The following is a 24606-nucleotide window of genomic DNA, read 5'->3' on the forward strand; positions in this document are numbered from 1 at the left end:
GTCTACTGCCAGGTTTATGAAAAAGCTCTTTACTCTGTAGCTTGCTTCTTTTTAGACAGTTTTTGGTGTAATAGATACTGGAATTTCACTTAAAAGCAATAAACATTGAAATTTAATTTTATCAGTTTTTCCAGCTACCCTCACTTCAGGCAACCAGTAGAATATAACCAGTAAATAATTTAGCTGAAATCCAGTAAACTTTAAAGAAAGACAGAAAAAATTTTCAGGGCCACAAATGTCTCTGAAATCCTTGCTGATCTTATTCTAAACTATGTCAGTGACTCAGACTAAAACAGGAAAGGGAAGCTGGTAAAGTATACTGTTCTGCTGAGAATCACAAGTCAAACAAATTTTAAAAATTATTTTGGAATAGTATCTCTTTAATGATGAATGAAATCAGTTAAATGACAAGCAAAAGAAGCTCAGACTTGAACTGCAGTGTAACTTTCAGACTGACACATTAATTAGATAGCAAAAATCAATTTAGATTTTAGATCTGATAATGCTTTTGGTACTTTTCCCATGAGAACCTCACAAGAGAGGATCCCTAATTGAAACCACTCGCAGATATACTTGGACAATGGATGACTTTTAATCACCCAACATGTTTTTTCCAGTAGAACTACTTGTAATTATGTAGGAACGATGTCATCAATGATGAACTGTATGGCTGAATTCTTAAAATTTCTAAGGACAGTATCTTTAGTGAAGCAGTATTGAATTGGTCCAAAGACAATAAAAAAAGACTGACTGCCCATCCTAAGCATGTTATGTCAGACAGTTATGCATTTTCTCAGTTCTCAGAAGACTAGTCCCTCTTACAATGGCAGAATCCCTCATGTTGTAAGTCATAAATCTGTAGAATAAGAGCGAGCATTTCAAGATATGTCAATGACAAAGCCAGAAATTATAGTTAAGCTTAATAAAATTTGGACTCTGAATAGCAAAACCTGATTTTATGCTGTAAGTAAAAGCAAAAAATACATACATCTTGACCAACATTTTTGGTCAGAAAATGAGATGAGCATTTGTGTGCCAAAATTTATACTATCCACTTAAGCCTGCTCTGTGCTGTAAGGGAACCAATCACTTTATCCTTTTTTTTTTTTTTGTGTGTGTAGACCAACGTCCTTGTTTGTAAAGTTTGGGTGGGATCTCACTAAAGACACCTGAAGACATAAAAAAGAAAGGCTCAAGGCTAAAGGGATGCTGAGGGCACTTAAAAGACTGACTTTGGACAGTATGTCCTCAAGCCTGAATTAACAATCCCCAGAGATGGCAGTGGGGATCAGAGTGACATCTCAAGACAACACCAAAATGGCAAGCACTGCTCAGAGCCGTCTAAGGAGGATGCTGTAATTTGTCAGAGAGCCCTAATTATGCTGGAAGCCTTTCCAATTTCTCTGATAGATACAGATAAAACCAGTGCTTGAGAAACACCATTTTTCCAGGTTCCACGTTCTGACCACTTGGTGATGGAGCACATTATTCCTTGCATCTGCTATTAGTGAGAAGGGTTTAAAGGATATTACATATGCATTGCATTTCTCCTGTGCAGACTCCATCAGACAACATATTAGATTTACTATATTGAAATTATTATTCCAAGGGAAATATTAGTTGTACTAGAGCACATTGTGATAGTTAATGCTTGCACAAGGCTTAGAAATCAGTTTTGTACTTATCATTCAGATGATGATGGTATTACCATATTTTAGTTTGATAGAATTTGTTTACTACTGATAAGAGATCCTCTTGCTATGTAGGCTGCTTCCATTAAATGAATGCTTGCTGCCTGGTATGTGGAAGAGGTGACAGTTTGTCATCATGATACAGTTTGTCCTTCCTTTCTTCACGTCTTCATTTGGTTTTAATGTAATCTGATGACTGAATATCCTCCCTTTGCATCCAGACTTTTAGTCAGCTCATACACAGTCTGCATTCCCTCTATTCAGACTGTGAAGGACCTTTTTTTAAAGCCACTTTCATCCTTTGGAAAAATAGTCATGTGGAATACCCAGATATGTGAGAACTTAGAATCACAGAACGGTTTGGCTCAGAAGGGACATTAAAGATCACCCAGCTCCAACCTCCCTGCATGGACAGGGGCACCTTCCACTAGATTAGGTTGCTCAGGGCCCCATTCAACCTGGCCTTGAACACTTCCAGGGATGGAGCATCCACAGCTTCTCTGGGCAGCCTGGGCAGCCACATTTACCCTCTGTATTCTGGGCAGCCTGTTCCAGTGCCTCACTACCCTCAGAGTAAAGAATTTTTTCCTAACATCTCATTTAAACCTACTCTCTTTCAGTTTGAAGCTGTTCCCACTTGTCCTGTCACTACATGCCCTTGTAAATAGTCTCTCTCCATCTTTCTTGGACTTCTGAAATATTTCTGTAAATTTGGGCAGTGATGGATTGGGTGCAGCTGTGAACTGCATATGAGAAGAAAGGATAGACTGTCAGTGCCCAGCTGGGAGGGCTAACATGGAATGGAAGCAATGTCTTCAAATCCAGTCACATAGATCATCTCATAACCAGTGGCCACACACCAGATCATTAGGATATGGTCCTGTTTTCAATAGTATTTCTCTGTCTGTGTGCAATTCAGTTCGAATTTTAAATATTTAAAAGGCACAGAATCGTATTGCATTAATTGTGAGTGGCCCATTTAAAGAACATAACTGGAAAGAGCTCAGGGGATGGCAAAAATGCTGATAAAAGGGTTGGAAGTTTGATGTATTTTATCACTTTAGGCTTAAATGAGTGAAGTAAATCATGGAGATAGGAACACCAGCAATGAATGCTTTTTACATATGATATTTTTTGAAATGGCATGAATTCTGAGATGCATTTTAAATGACATGAAATGCAATTGAATAGCTCATATTAAGAAAAATGGGTGACAAATGTGTCCTTAGCCATTTTAAAATCTTCCCTTTTAAAAGGAGAAAATACACTAAATTTTATAGAAATAATACAGCTAGTAAAACTGAGAAAGAAAAAAACCAAAAAATATAAAATGACTATTTAAAAGTCCCAACAGGACTATTAATTGGGAGGCTGGACCACAGAGAAAAGATGAGCAGCTTTCCTCAGCTGCCTTCGAATCATAGTTACAGTGCTTATTTTGTTTTTACAAAGTTCTTGCTTTTAGTCTATAAATCAATTATGTCTTGAAGGGTAGTGCTTATGGAAGGCACTGTATTTGAATATTTGAATGTTAGGTCTGCAATTAGTTGTGGGGCTGACTTTAGCTGACTACTTGTGATACAGAGGACTGAGGTCAAATATGCTCTTTGTGTTCCTCTGTACAGTGTGGATTGGTTCATCTTTTTGGAACCAGGCAATTTCCTAACTTCCATGTCCTACATGAAGTTTTGTACACCCAGGGCCTGCTGGGACAGCTATGGCAGCTTTGGTACCTTACAAGATGACTTGAGCATTAAAAACTCTGAGCTGAAGCAGTTTTGGCCTCATGGTCCCAGGAAGACTTAGATCCATTTCAGATGCAGGAATCACACTGAATAATTCCTTTGCTCAGGGGTTCCTCTAAGCCCATGTTTTGCCTTGCTATTTTGATGTCAATATTAAAAGGCTTTCAGAGCTTCGTGAAAGGACTGAGGAGAAAGTTTAATGTACACAGTGCTAAACTTCAGGTGCCTGTCCTTTCCCATGAAAACCATACATTAAGATTATGTACTGCTCAGATGGTTTCATTATAAGCACATTTGGGCTTCTTTCTAAAAGAAATCATCAGTTTAAAGCTCTCTTCGTATATTCATTAAATTTCTACTGTTTCATAAAACAACAGTACAAAGGAAGTTATTGGCAGTACTGCTCCTGAATTCAGCAATACTAAAATGAAACACTGGGTAGAAATTTGGTCTTCCCTGAAGGAAAATCTTGCTAAGCCCACACTGCTAGGCATAGGCTTTAGTTTATGATCCTTGTCATTTCTTGAGAAGTGTAACGATTATAACTGCATCTGATTAAAAAAGAAAAACTGTGCATCAACAATACACCATAAAGCATGTCCTGGGAGGCTCCAGGCAGCTGCAAACCTTGCAAATAGTTGTAGTAGAGGTTTGCATCTCAAAGAATAGGATCAAAATTTCACATTTGCTTAATCAGCTTAGAACTTGCAATACCGAGAAACCAGTAGGTATATTAAAACTACTGTTCTGTGTGTGTTAAACTTATTTTAAAGTAAAATTAAATTAAGTGAAAACATAGTGTTGATGTCTGAAGATATGAACCCATAATAACATTGCCCTTCACTTGTGTTGCAAAAGTAATTTTCCTAATATGATGAAATGCAAAGTATTTTCCTTTGCTTGTTTCCGTTGTTACATCAGATTTTCCTGCTTAGTAGCCTATAAAGCTTGGCAAATTTAGCAGTAGTCTCATTATGTGCAATCATGTAATTTGTTTCATCATGTGGAAGCTGCTATTTGAAGCTATGACTGTTCAATTTGCCTAATTTCAGTTACACTTTTAAAACAACATATTCCGAGTATGGCCTAGGAATCATCTCTGGGCTGAGAGATCTTGGGTTATCTGTAGATCACAGCAGGGCCCTCAGGGTTGCAGATCTGTAGCATCCATTGCTCAGCTTGAATCAATATATTATAATATGACAAGCATCATATAGCACCACATTTGGGTCTGTTTCTGGATGATGTGTTGAGTCATAAAAAACAAATTGTGAACCACTGCCAAAACCATACCAGGAGAATACTTACCCTGTTTAGAAAAAGGCAGTGGTGTGCAATGGGCAATATGAATACTCTGATTTCTGTTGTCAATGGTAAAAGAAAGTTCCTTTGAATATTGATGAAACATCTATCTCTGCATCTATATTAACATTTAGTTCAAAGCAAGAGTGCATGTTGTGTTTTGTTGTTTGGGATTTTTTTGTTTGGGGTTTTGTTAGACAAGATTTCCAATTATTCTTACTTGCTGCATGTTTGTTCATGATGCAGAGCAATCTCTTGGTTCCTTTCAGTGAAATAGATGATGCACTCTGGGAGCAATTGATGTGTTCCAGCCATTAACTGGTTTTGAGGCCATGGAACCATCCCAGAGCTCTTCTGAAGTAAACCCATGTAAACATGTGTAGTGCAAACATCAGGCCTACAGCACCAGCTGCCTCATTCCTATTTGCGTCACTTACTACAGAACATTTTAAAAAGACCATCAAAGCAGTGAAGAAACAAATAATTTTGGCAGAGAAAAAAAATTTGTGCATTTTCCACGAGATAAGGATTTTTGAATTGAGTGAAATCTTCATTCTATACATTTATATTAATTCAAAGGAACATGAATTCTTTCTGAATTACTATGAGGAGTCACTTCAACTGCTTAAAATCTTTCTTTTTTTTCTTACCAAGCTATCAAGTAAATGACTTTTTATCCTTTTCTATTTAATAACACATGTCATGTTATCACTTCACTGATTTGACTTCTGCATTTTCTATTTTGAATGTGATAGGAAGCTCCGAAGTACTGGAATAGGGGAAAATTTCACTAAACAGGTCTATTTCAGTGTTGAATTTATGTCATGAATTACAATAGCCTGTTGACGAGGAGTGTGTTATTTTATTATTGCTGCTGCAGCAAACCAAAAATGTTTTGAACTGCCAAGGAAAGGAAAATCTGTCAGGTGTATTCTTACAATAATCACCAGTAGTGCAGGATTAAGCTCAAAAGAGTATGCTCACATAAATTAAGAACACTTCTAAAATTGTTTCTATAAACTTATATGTATTTGCACTGAATATTCTAACTAAGTTGAAGCTCCATGATCCTGTGGGTGATATTGTTTTGTGATGAATTCTGCACCATAGCTAAGGTTAGGTGCAATCCTTTAGTTTTGCCTTCTGCACCAGAACTTTGTTAGCACGGTTGGGGAGCAGGGTCTTGCTGCTGTAAAGAAACTGGTATGTGAATTTAGAGGGGAAAAAGATGTCTCCTTTCATATTCTCCAAGGTCTAATTTAGAAAGAAAAGGGAAAACATATGACATGCTGCAATGTAAAAAAGATCTATAGGGTAATTCTTAAAACATGGTGCAGTTCTAAATAGTGTACTGCTTTCGTGCATGAGCAATTCATTAATGTATGCCACTAAATTTAAGAGAAATAACGGTGTCTTACAGATGAATTGAAAGATAAACCTATTTTAATCTCATTTGCATTTTTTTTACTATTTGTTTTATAAAATTGTCTCAAATCTAATTCACTAAAATCAATACTTATATAATTTTACAGTGGCCTTAAACTTCCAGACACAGGGAATACCAATGGAACTGCAACATGGAAAATTCCTGGACAATGGAGGCTGTGGCTATGTGCTGAAACCCGAGTTCCTGCGGGACCCCAACACAACATTTACACCACAAAACGTGGGAGGACACAGTAAACCAATGTCTCTGTCCATAAAGGTAAGTTTACTTAATTGTTGGTTTGTTTCATAAAAGTGGGAAAACAAATGTTTGTCATTCAGATGTATTTGTTATCTATTTCTGCTTTCTCATTTTATCCCCGTTCCTGGTTGTCGGGAAGATTTTTTTTTTAAGATGATGATAAAACTCTCATATAATATCTACTGCTGCTTGGGTTACTTATGTTTTCTAAAAATATGTAGGTGTTCAGAACTTATAGGAGTTTGTAAAAATACATGATTTTTCATGGTCTTGTTTACAGAAATATAAATAGTGTAGATGACAAAGGGACTGGTCAGTTGTGGTTGCGGAGGCTGAACTCTGAAAACTCAGAAACCAAAAGTGCCCTTTTGGTGTTTTTTTCTTAAAATATTAATAATACCACATGAACTGTTATTATGTTAACTGACAAAGGGAAATGTTCAAAGTTACGATAGGAATCTTTATGCCTCTTTTAAGTTTCGTTATCTTCCTATGCATACATGAAAGACTATTTATCATCCTAGAATGGTATAAATAAGTGTGAAAAGAGGGATGACTTAATAAGCCTTTGAATTATTTCTGCTTCTCACAAATTAAAATGGGATTTACTTCCTAAAAATATTAGAAATACATGTAATTTACAAATAATGGGTTGGAAAACTCCTTTTTTTTTGAGGTCAAGTGGATGTTTTATAATTGTTCACTAGTTAGAAAACCACCTTTTCCCAATGAAAATTTGATATTTCTGATTGCACAGTACACTACTTGCATAAATGCCATTTAATTAGCATAAAATTAGTGTATAATTGCTATTTTGTTTCTTTCTGAGACATAGAGGGTGGAGATAAAACATTAGTTAATAACAACTATAAAATAGTTACATAATGCATGTATCTAATCATGAACATTTTAGTGTCCTGACAGTCAGCATACAAATTGTGAATAGACATTGTTGGATGATTTCAAGCAGCCAGGCAAACACAACAATTATTTTAGCCGTTATTTGTATAAAGCTGGAATTAATTAAGATGAGCAGAACCCCTTAGTTGTCTTCAATGCAGGAGACAGACAAAATCACTGACAGTGGGAAGTAAATGTCTGAGTGTGGAAGAAGCTGGAAAAGAGAAAGGCAGATTTCCAGACTGAGGACACAGAGTGGGATTACAGGCTGGATAGTGCAGGGTACAGAGAAGCAATGGGATCCCATCAGCTCAGGGACTGTGGAGCACAGGGAGCCCCATTCAGAGTCAGCAGCAAAACCCAGGAAATGGTGGTTGAAGACGAAACAAAATCAGGAAAAGCAGTTTCTGCTGAAAAGTAGCTACTAACTTGATGACTAAGAAATTACTTAACAGAAGGCAAAGATATAAAATATCTAGAAGCCAAATCTCTCCAAATGACTGAGAGTGAATCAAGCAATGAAGAAAAGGAAACTGATAAGTCGCACAGGCCTGATTTCACTGAATTCAATATCCTCCTTAAGCTGATCTGCCACAATTCCCAACAACAAGGACCCTTCTTAGCTCAACATTTTTTACTACTCTGTATTTCTGCTTCACCTTGGGTCTCCCAAAAATTTATTGGATGTATGGATTTAGATTTTTTTCCCACCCCATGTGAGACTTAGACTGGGCCTAGCAGTGGGCTAGGGGTGTGATGCAGGCCCTGGCCAGTGGGGCTGCATTTTCTTCATGGCATTCAGGATATGGCAAAGAACCTCCCCAGGTTCTAAGTGGGCAGCCCATGAGTGATTGCAAAGCTTTCTAGTGAAGGGGGTAATTATTTTTTGGGAGGAAAGGGGACAGCATCAGTGCTTGCTGAGCCACTGCTCTTCAACAGTTCAATCTAGAACTTTTCTTGGAGCAAGGTGTTCAAGAAAATACTTAAGCAAACGGTGGAATTTGTGGGGGTTGATGTTTTGGTGGTTGACAGGGGAATAAGAGTCTCTATCATGAGTTTTGCTGCTTAGTCCTGAGACAAGGAGCAGGAGTCTTATATTTCACCTAGGCTTGCGAGGTTGTATCTCTCTCGTGATACATTCCATACACTGATTTCTAAAAGGTAGATTACGAACAGATGGTTATTCTGTCCTAGGTGTCCTGAAATATAGGCAGAAAGCCGACAAAATTGTAACTTTCATAAATCCTTTCTTAGGCTGGGTGTCAGGTTACAGGGCAGTCTGAGGCAAAATTTCTAGGTAGCTAACTAAATTAAGTAGAAAAGCATCAGGGAGCTAGCTTACTAAAATACAGAGTTTCATGTGTTACTGTGCAAGAGAAGGAACACAGGTGAGGCAGTCTGCTACATACCCTGTAACACAACGCTGATGTCACAGGCATGTTAATGCTGGTCCACTAGATACAACTAAAATTGGAAATCATGAGCTTGATATGAGAAAATGCAAAAAAAAAATCATGAAGCTGATTCCTCCAACATTGTGATTTTGCATGCTAACAGAGTATATTTTTTATGTCTAGCTATTGAATAAAAATTTGAATGTGAAAATTATTATTTAAAGCATGATATCAGATTTTATTTTTTTTTTTCACAAAGAGAATGGTGACGCTGGAAAAGGTTGTCCAGAAAAGCAGTAGGTGCCCTGTCCCTGCAAACATTCAAGGTCAGGTTGGACAGGACCTTGAGTAAACTGCTGTAGTTGAAAATGTCCTTGCTTATTGCAAGGGGGTTGGACTAAATGACCTTTGAGGGTCCTTTCCAACCCAAACCATTATGACTCTATGAAATTATCCAAAAATTAAATGGGAAGCACCATATTCTTTTTTTCCTAGGTTTAATATGTATTTTTAGAAGAGTTTATGACTGATATATACCGCTTATAGTAGTTTCTTAGGAAACAATTATTTCTATTATGGCTACTATATATAGTCAATTCTTACAGTTATTTCAATACATTACAACTTTAATTTTCCAGCTCATCAGTGGTCATCAACTGCCACCCAGCACCAAGTCGAAGACTAACAAAGCTGACCCTTTCGTACAGATAGAAATTCATGGTGTGCCAGAAGACCAAGGAAGGAGGAAATCTAGTGTTGTCAAAAGCAATGGTGAGCATCAGTCTGATTCTCTTGATTGTGAACAAAGTATCATAATATTTTACAAGGAATTACCAGTTTTGCATCCCAAGAGGTTGTTATAAACTTACAGAAACTTCAATTATTTCTCTCTAGACAAGGATCTTCCGGCACAAAATTTGTAGCAGTTTGTGCTATGTGCCATTTTTGTCAATTGGTAGGTTAAAAAAGCACAAATTCCTAGTTAGAAGCACTTTCCTAAGGGAAGATGGAATTTTTTTTACACGCTGCTGTCACTCTGGACAGCTGCTGAGCCCCACAGAGCTGATTGCCTGCTCTCCCCAGTTTGGATGGGGAGAGGGGTGGAAGAGCAAAAATGAGAAACTCTTTAGTTGAGATAGACACAGTTTAATAGGTACAGTAAAAGCTGCACACACAGGCAGAGCAAAATGAAGAGTTCATTCCCGCTTCCCGTGGGTGGGCAGGCACAGAGCCATTTCCAGGAAAACAAGGTTTCTTTATGCATTGTGGTTAACTCAGGAAGACAGACTGAATACCTGTGTTTCCTCCTTTCCCCCAACTTTCTTATGCCAAGCATGATACCGTATGATATGGAATATCACTTTGGTCAGTTGGGGTCAGCTGTCCCAGTCCTGTCTCCTCTCAAATTCCTGTGCATCCCAGCCTGCTCACTCGGATGGGGAGGGTGTGTTGCAGCATGACAAAGACAGAAGTCCTTGATACTGTATAAGTCCTGCTCAGCAACAGCACTTTGGTCAAAAATTCAAAACATAGCACCACAGAGGTTGACATGAAGCAAATTAACCCTATCCCAGCCTAAACCAGTACACTAATTGGGAAATTTAATTTTTTTTTTTCTGAAGAAAGTTTTTTAGCTTCATCACTTACCTTATATGAAATTTCTGGTAGGAGTAGTCCCTTAGTTGCTTGACAGGTGAAGAATGTACTCTTTGTATCTGTCTTCAAGCACTCTCTTATCTTTTTCATATAGATCTTGATGTCTCAGACTACAAGTTTCCTACGATTTCTCTTCTTCTGCACCTCTGTCTTCTATTTTGCTTTTCTCTTTTTTTTTTTTTCCCCAGAGATGGTTGCTATTTTAAATCAGCCCCTGAATTTCTTGTCTCTGTATGAACATTGCTCAAGACAAAGCAACCCTCTCCTGTTCCATATCCTCTTTTTGCATTGCTAGTCAAGTCAACATTTTACTACCTGAATTTATTTAGCTCCCACCTTATTTACAACACTGTAAAAGGAGAAACTTTGGCACAAACATGAAGCTATATGTCTATATAGACATATATAGGAATTCTCTGTCTATAGGAAAATCTAAGTTGAGCAGAGGTTCTTAATCTGGCTATCCTTGCTCTATTTTGCTCTTCTAAGAGATGACACTGACTTTCTTAGGCTTCTGTTTTACAGTATGATAATCCTTGACAAATCCTTAGGAAGGGGCTGGCCTGTATACTATAAACAAGTCCCAGGCTGTCTATGTTTGTTTCATTCTCAGAGTTTCCCACTGACAGTTTTAACTCCATAATCTCCATGAAAGATGTGATCCATGTAACCCTGCAGCCAGTGGGAGTCTCGTCATCTATTTAAATGAGCACATAAATCTAGGGAAGAAGAGTGAATCTTTACAATTCAGACTAGTGATAGCAGATACAAGAATTCAGTTATTAAGTTAAAAAAATAAAATTGTATTTTAATCCTATTTTCTTTTTTCATTAGCTTTAAACCCTAAATGGAATGAAACCTTCTCTTTTAACATCCAAGTTCCAGAACTAGCAATGATACGCTTCTGTGTGGAGGACGAGCTCTCTGTGCTTAACCATGAATTCCTTGGTCAATACACTTTACCTGTGCTGAGCCTGAATACCGGTAATATATTTATGTGATCTCAAAAAAATCTGCAGAATTCCAGGCTTTTGTCATTACTGTAGCATTGTGAGAATGCAGCATTGTGTCTATTTTCTAGAGGATTGTATAACTATATGTAAAAATGGCATTCCTTGGTTTTGGAATTATGCAAATCTCTGAATGCAAATCCAGGATGTTGAAATCAAAATAATATTAATGACATCTAATTAGTCTTACTGCAGTATTTCATTCTAGATAGAAACTGCTCAGATGGTATTTTAATTCATTACAAGAAGTGAGATTAGTCAAAACTGCTGTGAAGTTCTGTGCACTTTCTACTCAGTTAGGCTCAAACAAACAAAATTAAAACAAAACAAACCACCAAAAATCCTCAGATAACCTATCTGCAACTTTTCAGAGTGAAGAACAAAGACTATAAATTAGGCAAAATATTTAAGATATTTTCCTTGCCAGAGTTTGTATTGTTATACCAACACAGATCCTGGAACCTTTTGTAATGAATAGGCTGCACACAAAGAGCACACACAGAAGTCAGTACGCCAAGGAGAAAGGCTTAAGTAAAATGGCTGTTTACTACATTGGGTTTCTAAAGCTATTTCTGACAAAACAAACAGCTTTTATTAGTGAATAAAGATGTGAAGGCACAACATTTGAGCTGGCAACGGGCACTGTGCCTTTTTTATTAAACTTAATGGGATTTTAAATGGCTTTTTTTCCCTGTGCTCTAAAGTCATAAAGCTCCTTGTGATTCTTAGTTGAGGTTGAGGAGTTATGGAAGAACAAAGACATTACTCTTAGAGCACAGTTGTTTTTCTACAACATAAATTTTTACACTGATAACCTTTTACTTTCCTTATATTTGTATATTTCCAGATAATGGAAAAACCCAACTCACAATGTCTGAGACATTTAAATATCAGGCACTGATGTTCACATATGCCTCTAAAATCACTGATTTGGGCTTTTTTCATACATACAATTTTTCCATGTGGCTCCAATGTACCTGTATGATTAATTGTAGTAAAAAATGAGGGATTCATGTTTTGGAAAAGTAAGAGTACGCAGATTCTACAGCAAATATTTTGAGTGGAGTAACACAAAATGCTAGGAAATGAATGTAGGTACAAAAACTGTAAATGCTGACAAAAAAATTGCCCCAATCACCACCTAACACAATATAAAAAATGTAATTTGTTATAAGGATGCACAAAGGCATAAATAAAATGCTTCTAAGAGGTGAGGTGATACATAATTTCAAAATTTATTGCAGTGCTTAGCACTGAGACCTCTAAAATGAGGTCTGGAACAATGGTTTGGCTATAGGTACCCAAGCTCTCTAAACGGTGAAATGGGAAAATAATGTTCTTGCAGTGGGAGTCACAGCAGTCTGTATTTCTTAGGGAAGAACTGCCTAAAATGCTGACGAGTGAGCTAAGATTTGTCTTATTCTTCAGAGTTCCCATTGCTTTCATCTGTACTACAGGACTGTCCCTCTTTCCTTGGGATTCATATCCTGAGGTGGCCCTGAGGGCAAGTTGCTTCCAGAGGCTGAACAGCGCTTACATCTTATTTTGCCTTTGACAGGCAGTGGGACAAAGTTGTGCCATTGCCATCCTCCCCCAGAGTTTCTTTTGAGAGGATTTAAACCTGTATCCTCACTGCCTTCCTTTCCCCAGCAGCAGGCACCCACCTCAGCAGACTACGCTGGGGAGGAATGCTTGTGGGCCAGCTGAAGCAGGATTTGATTTTTCATGCAATGATTATCTGGTTTCACAACAGAGGGCTCAAATTGAGAATAATTCTCTATCTCAGTGGTTAAAGGCAAGTGGAGAGGGATTGTGTGCTACAGTCCCTGTCCCAGTGAATCTGCTGTGTATAATACTAAAACAGGACAGGAATCCAGTTATTGCCATTATTATCATGGGATCCAAGAATAGTTAATTATTTAATGCAAACTGGAGCAATTTTGATAAGAAAGGGAAGCTTTACTTCTCTCAGGACACTTTGTGGAGCATTTTGTAGGTAGAGGCTTGAACAGTCTTCAGAAATTAGTCTTAGTCCCTGAAGTGTATCTTCGGATAGGAAATAAACTGAGTCTTCAGTATATTGTGTGCATGCCCTAAAAACTGATCTCAAATGTAAATTGCCTGGAACCAGTTTTGCTGTCTGCTGCCCAGAAGCTGAATCTTAGATACCAGGGGAACTTTAGGTTGGACATCAGGGAGAATTTCTTCACTGAAAAAGTGGTCAAGCATTAGAATTGGCTGCCCAGAAAGGTGGTGGAGTCTCCTTCTCTCGAGGTGTTTAAAGACAGAATGGACGTGGCACTTAGGTCTAGTTGACAAGGTGGTGATTGGTGTTAGGTTGGACTTGATGATCTTAGAGGTCTTTTCCAAGCTAAATGATTCTGTATAAAAGGACCAAGAAATTCCAAACTCAAGTAAATGAGGGTCCCAAAGACTACATAAACATCCAGACAAATCTAAAGAAGGATTTTGAAAACTGCAGTTCGGAACATAGATATTTATTCAAAACAGAGACTGCAGCTATTTATACATAGATAAAACACAGAACATCTTTTTAATCAAAAGTGACATTGTTTATTATTATGAAATAATAGGCATTTAGTAATATAAAGCAATACAGGAAGGGGTTTTGAAGAGATTGTTTTGCTTTCCAAGCAGGTAAGTTAATTATGTTTGAAGTTGAAAACTACAGCTTCTCCAAATGCTTCAACAACCATATGAGCACACAGTTTCTGAGGTACACCTTGTGTCTGATAACAGGAATTACTTATATGCAAAAGAATCTTAAAACACTTAAGATGTCATGGTAGATCTTACACTTCTTTTTTCTGCCTCAGCTGGACAGTGCGTTGCTGCTGCAACACTGTTCTTCTCTAAGGCACTATTACTGCTGATTCACAAGTTACTTTGCTATCAGAACAATGTGTGCAGCAAGTAATAACTCTGAATGTTAAAATGTATGCTTTCCCCATGTTTAAATATCACTAGGCTGAAAGTCTTCAGTTTAAAAACACACATCCCGAAAAACACTATTTTTTCACTCTGTGACCAAAAGTGCCAGAACTGAAATACTGTATATGCAGAGGAGAAAAGCAATAGAAATAGTATTGGGGTTCTGTATTATTTCAATGTATTTTAAAGAGTTATTTAGAGAATCATAAGTTATGCCTTATTTGCATAGTAGAACATCATAATATTTGTGCTTGTGATTAACACACTAATACAGTGTGATTGTATTTACAGGTTACCGTAATGTCCCATTGCTGGGAAAAGATGGAGCCAGGCTGGAATCTGCTTCACTATTTGTCCACGTCTGGTACTACTGAGGGTGTTCTGCAATGTCAGCCATTTGGGGCATTGAACCCCACATGAATAAAGTAACATCACTGGATTTGCAACAGCTCAGTGCTGTGATTCCCAGAGTGGTACGTTCTCAATGATTTCATTAAGCTAATGGGATTTCTTGTGTAAGTGGATAAGCGATGATTACTGACATTGGCCCTACCGCAATTACTGAAGTGCCTGCTGTAGGAGAAGAATGAGAACATCTAAGACACGCGAAGGTGCACAAGTCCATGAGACTTGACAAGTGACATCCACATGTCCTGAGGGAACTGGCCAAGCAAGTGGCTAAGCCATTATCCATCATATTTGAGAAGTCATGGCAGGCCAGTGAAATTCCACTGACTGAAAAAGGGGAAACATAATCCATCTTTTTTAAAAAGGGAAATTAGGAAGACCCAGGGAACTACAGGCTGGTCAGTCTCAGAAAGACTTGGGGATGTCCTTGAGGGTGTTGGTTGACAAGGATATCAGCATGATGTGGCATCCCAGAAGGCCAAAAGCATCCTGGCTGTATCCAAAGCAGAATGACCAGCAGGTTGAGGGAGGTGATTTTCTCCATCTGCTCTGCTCTCCTGAGGCCCCACCTGCAGTGCCACATCCAGCTCTGTGGCCCCAAACACAAGAAAGACGTGGATCTGTTGGAGTGAATCCAGAGGAGGCCATGAAGATGATCAGAGCAATGGGGCATCTCTGCTGTGCAGACAGTCTAAGAGAGTTGGGGTTGTAGTGACAGGACAAGGTGGGAATGGCTATAAACTGAAAGAAGTCAGGGTTAGATTAGATATTTGGAAGAAATCCTTTGCTGTGAGGGTGATGAGGCACTGGCACAGGTTTCCAGAGAAGCTGTGGATTCCCCAATCCCTGGAAGTGGTCAAGGTCAGGTTGGATGGGGCTTTGAGCAACCTGCACAAGTGAAAGGTGTCCCTGCCCATGGCAGGGTTGTTGGAATGAGATGGTCTTTAAGGTGTCTTCCAAACCAAACCATTCTGTAGTTCTTTGTTTCTTTAGAAACAATTTATAAATACTGAACATTTTTTTACATTTTCAACATTCAGGTAATAATGTAATTTTCAGCTAATTTCAAATTTATGATTGATTACTGAGTGAGAATATTAGTCTAATATATATGATCTGAGAGATCATGACAATTTTTATGATATAAGCAAGTTACACTGACATTTTTATTATTGAACAAAATTTCTTACCATTTTATCTTTCCAAGGGAACAGGAAAAATTAGACATACAGTGTAACCCTTAAATTTATAATAACAACAGCTTCTGATTGGACTATTCCTCTTTAATGTCCACTGTTATTTTGATGCCAGAAAAAACAGTTTTCAGGAAAAAAAAAGTAGCTCTTAAAACAATAAAAAAAATCATATGCTAATATTGGCACCTTTTCTTAGCTTAGTCTTGAATATCCTGCTGCTAAAGAAAGACAAAAAAAATCATGGACTGATTTGTAAAGGGCCATGGTCCTCACAGCAGCAGGGAGCTCAGGATACATCTTACTGTGAACTCAGGAAATAGGAAGCACAGCGCTTTGAGGTGAACTAGAAGAATTTTAGAAAAAGCAAGGCTTGATTGTGTGATTTAAGATCTACTTCTTGCCTAATCAAGCTATCAGTGTAGATCTTCCCCATAAGACAAAATTTTCCCAATCTCCTTACAGAACTGAACTATTGTTGACCTTCAACGGGACTGTAGCCACCCAGTTAATGGCAGATTTGTTACTCAAATATTTTTTTAAAGAGTATGTTAGGTTTACAGGTCTCTTTCTTCAATACCACACAATATTCGTTATGTTTTCAGACAGTTATGATAGTATTATATTGTAATGCTCTTTTTATTTATTCTTATTTTAATGCCATTTTATTTAATGTTTCTCGAAGATGGAAAATCAGGGCATGTGGTAAATAACCATTAGAAAATGTCACAGGAAATAACACTATTAGAAAGTTGCATTAGAATTATAATAAGGAAGCTAAGACAGTAGACTAAGAAGACTCTATAATCAATATTGAACTATAAGGGCAGGTAATTTGATAACCCTATAAGCTGGCCTTAGTGTGTTTTCTGTGCTTGAATGACAAGGCACTTGATTCCTCACCCAGGTGAGCCTATAATCTAAAATGTTAGGCATACTGATCTTTGTAGTGATGATATCTGTATGCCAGCCAATATCCCTTTTATGTGGTAAATATTTTATAGCTTCTTAGGGCTCTGAATATACTCAGACTATTAATATTCAAGCAGAGTTCCCTCCACCTCCTTTCATTGAGGAGGAGCTTAATACAGCAGATTGCCTGGGGAAACTATTCTCAGACAAAAACTGGCCAACTGACAGAGTCAATTGGTTTGATGCTGGGAAAAAATCCAGCCTATATTGTTTCCTAAATAACTAGTCTCACTTCAGGAGCTTTATACAACTTCACCTTCTGAAGGCTGATTTCTGAGTGTCCTTTGGGTGAAGAAGGCAATTATCTTAATTTCTGGCATTATTATCCCTCTGTTGACCACTTTTCCTCCTGGCAGCACAAATGTCAGACCTACCTAGTATATGGTAACTTGTAACTTAAAATTTACAGCAGAGCAGATCAGAAATCAACCTGTCTCCTGTGCCTTAGAAATGTGCCCTTGGTCCTGAAAAGGTCCATACACATGGTCAGCTAGAGTGTGTGCAAGAGTCTGGCAATAATGGACAGTTTATGATGGCTGCTTACATGCCAAATGTTTAAAGATGTGCTTAAGTGCTTCTTCCACTTATGTAAAAATTCCTTGAATAACAGAGCCCGTAATTAGCCTCAGTGAACTTAAAGGAACTACTCATGTTCATTATTCAATATGTAAAGACATATTTTATAGCCCTGAGGTCAGTTCAATGCATGTATTGACCTGAATCCCTTAAGCAGCATAAGAGGTAAGCATCTGTGGTAAGACTGGTGAACAAATATCTGTGATACCACGATCTTAAATAAATACCTCACTGAAAGCTCCCATTCAATGTGTTCTATTTATTTATGAACATTAGCTTCTTCCTCCTCCTTTCTTCTCACAAATGACCAGTTATATCTGCTTCTTGGATGTCAGAATAAAAGGAAAAATGACACATCTTACTGACAAATGAACATCCTGGATTGAATGTTACATGATATCAAAAGCTTTTAAGTTCTTTAAAAGAACTAATTACTAATCGCATAAGATTTAATTTGAAATTTGTTGGACATCTGAAATGTGTTGGCACCCGAGAACTATCCCATGGTTTTCTGGTGAAATCATCAGATGCAGTGGGGTCACAGCAGTTGCTGATAAATTACACGATTATCAGCATTGTTTCAACACAGTCAGTGGAATTAATGTGCAAAGAATGAGGTCCCACGCTTTGATGTGTCCAGAATTCAGTATTTTTAGAGTCCAATTTGAGATGAAATAACCAAAAATTTTTATTGTTGTAAGAACTTCCTGCATGCTGCTACCAGTCCTTAGCATGTGATTTTTTTAAACTCACACCACCAGGAATCTGTTGCAGGAAGATGGTAGCAATTTTAAGACTTATGATTAGAGATGTTAAAAAATGTGATCAGCAGATGACTGCACATTCTCAAGGGCAACTGAGACAAAATGTACCGTGGGAAATGGGATAAAAAAACATTAGCAGATAAATAACTGAATTATCTTAGGGAACATTTAAATTATACTATTTCCCAATGGGTACCACTTTTCTTCATTTAACTGGACACTGCTCAGTTGAATGTTAACAGCTCCCACAAATGTTCCTTTGCTTTTCACAACAAGCCTCAGTACATGGTCTCTGAGCTCCGTGACTTTGTCATACACAACCTGAAATCATATATAGTGAAACAGAAAGAAAAACACAAATTTGTTAATCTATTTGAAAGTCAAAGCACTTACTTCAATACAGCACTCAGGATGATTATTACAACTTTGGGATAATTACTTTAAACTTCCATCCAGAATTGTAAACGCTTAACCATGAGCCAAATGCAGTTAGTGAATTTACCTCAGAAATATATTTGATCTTATCTAGTTTATATAAAAGTGATTCTGCCAGCTTAGGCTCATGAAATCTGATTACCATTTGTAATAAACTTGAAAACTCTGTTGTGCAATGCTTGAGCAAATAAACTCCAGTATACATAATTTTTCATGTGAAAACTGAAACTCTGACTTATGCAGAGCTTTGAACTCAAGTGTGTAGAAATATCACAACCTCTATGAAGTTCCACAGGAATCATAACATGCCTGATTTTGTGAGTAGAAATTCAGATAGAGGGCACTCATCAAGGACAGTGGCATGAAAACATAAGATAGGTAAATGTGTAAAAGTGTCAATTATTATAATTATTCAATATCTTTCTATAGCAGATGCTTTGATAAATGGTATTGCTCTTCTGCAAAAATAAGAAAAAACAAAACAGTTTTGATGGCAATTTTTTTAACCTATGTATATTTCATTTGTTTTGTATTCCTTAATAGCAGCTTAAAGCAACTTTACATTGCATTAACCTGTGTTACAAAGGTGTGCCGCATCAAGGTACAGTACCTCAGAATGTTTTCCCAGTACGGTACTTGTGATTAAATCTCGTGCTACGTACCAGAATTTAAAAAAAGACCAAGCCAAAGTAAAATGAAAATTCCTTCTATCCAAGACTTCCATAAAATTTTGTAACTGTTCTAGATCCAACAGAACCACAACATAGAAGAAATAAGAATTTTGTGTGAAAACTGCCTATAAACTTTACTAAATCAATAGTAAAAATATTTCAGACATTGAGGTGCTGGAGTAAGTTCAGAGAAGGGCAATGGGGCTGGGGAAGGGTCTGGAGCACAAGTCCTGTGAGGAGCAGCTGAGGGAGGTGGGGTTGTCCAGCCTGGAGAAAAGGAGGCTCGGGGGGGTCTCTCTACAACCTCCTGAAAGGAGGGTGTAGCCAGGTGGGGGTCAGTCTCTTTGCCCAGGTAACAAGAGACATGACCAGAGGAGATGGCTTCAAGATGTTCCAGGGATGGTTTAGTCTGGGTATCAGGGAAAATTTATTCATGGCAATGGTTGTAAAGTATTATAACAGTCACCATCCCTGCAAGTGTTCAAAAAAGGTGTGGATGTGGCACTTGAGGGTGTGTCTTAATGGTGAACTTGATAGCGGTGCTGAGGTGACAGTTGGACCTGATGATCTTAAAGGTAATTTTCAACCTTAATGGTTCTATGATTCTTATGCCAGCAACTTCATGAATGATTCTGGGTTCTAACTACACCCAATCATACCTCTTATAAAAATGCTGGCATTTTTTAATAGCATCATCAAATATTAAACATGACAGAATGCTCGACCCACTCAGCAGAAGTTGTAGATGTGGAACACCTCTGAGATTGAACCCAGTTTAGCAAGTGGAACCTACTAAACTTTGATGTTTCCATTACTCCAGAAGTGCTGTTCAAACTTCTCAAAATAAATGAGACAGTTATTCAGTACTTTAGAAAAGTACTAAGGCCTATAGTTTTTAAAATATTTTTTTAAATTACCTTAATACTGTGAGAATGCACTGAGGTTAAGTATGAAATGTTAACGACTTATTTTCTAAATTCAAAAAAATACCCATGGAGTGATAGGCTCACAAAAATGAGCTGCACTCAGAATGGATTCCTATGCTTTAGTCTCTGCATTAATCAAAAACTGCTGAGTGAACTGCATGTGGGCTGATACAATGTGAAAGAATGCTCTCAGCTAGTTCAGGCCTGAAAGGTAAGCTTTGTTAAGAGAAGCACATTCAATCTAAAATTTGTATGGCTGGAAATGTTTTTGGCATTCTAGTTGGAATGGAAGAGCACTTTAAATTTTAATTTCTCTGTGCGGTTTAAAAAGCAAATGCAGTGACATTCTGTCACTTCTGGAGAATGGGAAACTGAAACTGCCTAAAAGGTGTTTGCCACACAACCTGCTTGGATTTTCTGTGCAATCCGAGCACAGGCTGTACCTGTGACACTGCTGAGGAAAAGTCAGCCCAAGCCCCCTCCAACTTGGATCTCTGTGGGCTGGACCTTCTCGACAACTCCACTTGTAAGGAGCAGAAATGGTCTTGGGAGGCATCCTTCAGGCAGGAACAGAGCTTACAGAGGCACATCCCCAGCAATGTTCCTCATGCTGAGTGGTAACAGAAAGGAGGTTCTGAAGATCACAGGGGCACCCTGGAGGCACAAAACTGTTGGTTCTCCCACCCAACCCAAGTTGACTTCGTCTGCCTGTGGGATCACAGTGGGATTCTGTCTGCTCTGCAGTCTGGAGGGATTTCACTAGGAGCATGGAACAGACAGGATGTCAGGCAGGGAACACTGACCCACAGGACACTGAGCTTTCTGGTTTAGGGGATAATTGCTGCTATGGGGATGAACATCCACTGCCAGAGGTTGGGGGGGGGGGGAAGAAAAACTGTCCCACTCACTCTTTTTAAAGGGCTTTTACTAGAAAGATCTTACCAGGGGGCAACAATTCCTATTCTATTTACATACCTCTGGAAATCATGGTTTGGAATGGCTATCAGGGAAGTAGTGCTTGGCACTTTTTTGGGTTTGATGTTTCCTCTGCCCATTTTGCCAAATTGTATGTGAATTAAAAATTCCAGCTTCTCTGTCCCTCAGCTGCCTTTCCCCACCAAAAAAAAAGTGAAATGATGAAGAAAATCTGAAAAGCAAGTGGAGGTACAGTAAGCAATAATATAATTTAGAAGAAGTCTATGATCTGACACTGGAGCATTGCTAATGTTACCAAAGAAAGCTGCCTTGTTTCTTTGCCAATATATTAAAGATGCAGCTGCTGCTTTAAATCAACAAAAAATATACATGTAAGCTGTAAAAACTTAGAAATCTTCAGTATGGTGCATCACAACAGGCATGAACTGAGGTAATGAACAACTTTCAATCTCTGGCCAAAAAGAGACTTTACGGTTGGAGCAATGACAGACCTTTAGAGTGTAGGGTGGGTGGTTTTCAAATTATTCCAGTAAACTCTTTCTAAATAGGTATTGCAAATTCAGCTGGAGCAAGGTATATATCATCAGGATGTAGGGACAGAAGAAAGGTCTAGAGATAGCTGAATGTGGGTAAAACAAATGCCACCTGCCAGACTTTCCTAACGCAACAGTTGAATCCTGAAATGACTGTGCAGTAGAATACTTGGCTGCCGTTTATACAGCTGGATCAGACTAAGGTGAGTTATACATGTCCATGCACCAAATCAGTGGGACAGTTAGGGCTGGAATTCAAGTATTCCTGGCTCCAAAAAGAGAAGTACTGTTGACCTACAGGAGTCTAACGACATTTTACTCACAAATGTGGGACAGTTGCTTCTCCTTAGGTAGCCATGGCACAGTTCCTAGATTCGGGTAATTAATCCAAATTAGCTGGGATGTGTGGTGCTGGAGTGAGCGGCTGTGGCTCCTGATGCAGTTCCCCTCCTCCCTCTCCACCAGACTTGCTGGGGCTGTTCAGGCTGCTCCAAGCCAGCCCCTCCCTCATCTCCAACAGGTCTATGATATGACCCAGGTCTATGTGCTCACATCTGGCTGTACCCAAAGAGCAGGACAGACAGTGCCCTCTCCTTGCAGGAATGCACACTCTGCTTTGCCTTGGAGTTTTGCTCACTCTGTGTCTGTGCTTACAGGCAGGCACTCAGGAGAGGACAATGGAGACCTTGAAGCATTTCTTAAGGCACATTTTACACACAGGAGCAAGACCTCACTGCAGGCGGATCTGGTCATCACGGCTTTTCTCAGCAAATGTTTAAAATTAAGTAATTCAGGTTTATTTTAATTTTTTTTTTGCTTATTTTTCACTGAACTACTCTGAAACCTCTCGAGTAACTTATTTATTCCTAACAGTGGCCTATAACAGGTAGGCTATTCATTTTCTCAACCATTTTTTAATAAAATGTTATACCGGTGTGAATGCCACAAATTCCAAAATTCAAAAAAGGGAACAAAATAAAAAAAGGAGTGCTTGTTAAAAGCAACTCCAAAACATTGGGCATAGCTCATTTTACTGTCAGCCCTCCTGGACTTTCACATCTTTACTCTCACACACATGAGTAAAAATGAAATGTAAAAAGCACTTTTGCAAGGTTGATAATTTGCTGTAGGCAGTCATAAGCAATAGAAGTACAAAACTAAAATCAAAAATACCCAAGAGTAGCACATTTCAGATTTTTCTCAGCCTCAAAGAAAGAAATTAATATACACCTTCCTTCCAGCCACTTGGCTTTAATAAAAACTTATGAACTCATAAAAAAGACTAGTACATTTCTGTACACAGTGTTTTGGACAGTAACTAACTTAAAAGACAGCTGACTTATATTTTTAGTAGTTTTTCTTCCCTGGGGCAGCTTCTGCCTCAGTCTACCAGCCTTGAACAGAAAATGCATACAGAATGACATCACATATGGAAGAACAGAGCTGCTAACGGCACAGGCATTGAGTCTGAAAAGTCCAAGTTCAATGGAACCATATGTCCCCACTGTGATTAGCAGTTCCTGGTGAAAAAGATTGAGCATCTGTGAAGAAGGCTCTAAATTTTGATTTAGGATATTAAAGTTTTCATGGAATTTCTTTTAATAGCAGTGGAGTACTCCTTAATCACAACTAAATCTCCTCCCTGTGATTACTGTATGACTGCAGACAGGATTTTGGATGTTCTTGCATTCAAATGGATCTAATAATGACTTGAAAGATAATTGTTTTCCTGTGTTGCTGATTGGTTCTTATCTGTAGTCCATCTTGGATACTTTACTATGAATGTTATGATATATCATACTATATTTCTTTGCTTTAAATACCCTTCAAATGTAAAGGAATTTCTATAGACAGGTTAATTGGATTCATTCCACTCTCTGTTTGATTGTAAAGTAAGAAATAACAAAAAAAATAAAGCCTAGTTCCTTGTTATTCCACTGCAGTATCACAGGGAGGGAAATTTATCTCAACTGAGAGCATCAACGCTACTCAAGGAGCCTTCTTACAGAAGCACAGGAAGTCATCAGTGTAAGTAGACAACTTTTGTAATCAAATAGATGTGGGAAAAGAGAAATATTAAAACTCCAGTACTGGGAAACTAGGAGATAAGGACTCAGACTCTGCTGACTAACCTAAGCTTCATCATATCTTATCTATGAAACAGGGTGGAGTGGTAATATTTTCCATGCCTTCTACTTGCCTGCTGAAAGAGCATTGGTAAATTGCTTTGAGATCTTTAGGAGATTTATTATATGTAATAATTATAATCTCCAATCCCACCTACTGTTTCAATCTCATCTGCCCTTACAAATGAACAGTTTATGCCACTTCCCATCCTTTCATAAATGTTTCTCCATACAAATGTTTCCTTTCACTCCTGAGGCTTGAGCACTTCAGTGGTGTGTGAAATAATCATACATAGCTGTGAACTGCTAGCATTTTGACATAAAAAGGACCTGGCTATTTATTCTTGTGTTATCACTTAGGACAGTGACAATCAATTTTCAAATGTGAATTTGAGTAATAGCATCCTTTCAAATAGTACTTTTCATTCTGTTGTAAAAACCTACATTCAGAACTGACAAAGCTATGGTGCAATGGTACTTGGTCTCATTTGGCTGACACGTAACCGTGGTTACAGTGTAAGACAGAACAACTGCTTTCCTGAAGAGAGAGACATAAAAGGGACTCTTGCACTTCTGAAAAAGACACACAGCCCATGGTTGTGACCGCTTATGGTTCAGCTTATGATATATTCCTCCTTTCTGATTGTCCTCATTGCAGCAACTCTAAATGCTGTATTGTTATTTTATCTCAAGAACGGGCAAATAAAATGAAATAAGTTGCACCAGTTC

General features: G+C 38.1%; 2 protein-coding genes across 2 annotated transcripts in view; one reads left to right on the forward strand and one right to left on the reverse strand.

The window, feature by feature from the left end:
* PLCZ1 (phospholipase C zeta 1) overlaps window positions 1-14726 on the forward strand; it is a 46139-nt gene extending 31413 nt beyond the window's left edge. Inside the window, exons 10-13 of the mRNA XM_071551367.1 lie at window positions 6271-6443; window positions 9358-9490; window positions 11210-11359; window positions 14629-14726. Of these exons, the coding sequence (XP_071407468.1) occupies window positions 6271-6443; window positions 9358-9490; window positions 11210-11359; window positions 14629-14711 (539 nt within the window). The 3' untranslated portion in view covers window positions 14712-14726. The remainder of the gene's footprint in view (window positions 1-6270; window positions 6444-9357; window positions 9491-11209; window positions 11360-14628) is intronic.
* A 679-nt stretch (window positions 14727-15405) lies between these two features.
* Window positions 15406-24606, reverse strand: part of PIK3C2G (phosphatidylinositol-4-phosphate 3-kinase catalytic subunit type 2 gamma) — a 209587-nt gene continuing 200386 nt past the window's right edge. Inside the window, exon 33 of the mRNA XM_071551366.1 lies at window positions 15406-18571. Within this exon, the coding sequence (XP_071407467.1) occupies window positions 18419-18571 (153 nt within the window). The 3' untranslated portion in view covers window positions 15406-18418. The remainder of the gene's footprint in view (window positions 18572-24606) is intronic.

This window comes from Pithys albifrons, chromosome 3, assembly GCF_047495875.1.
Source record: "Pithys albifrons albifrons isolate INPA30051 chromosome 3, PitAlb_v1, whole genome shotgun sequence".
Lineage (NCBI taxonomy): Eukaryota > Metazoa > Chordata > Aves > Passeriformes > Thamnophilidae > Pithys > Pithys albifrons.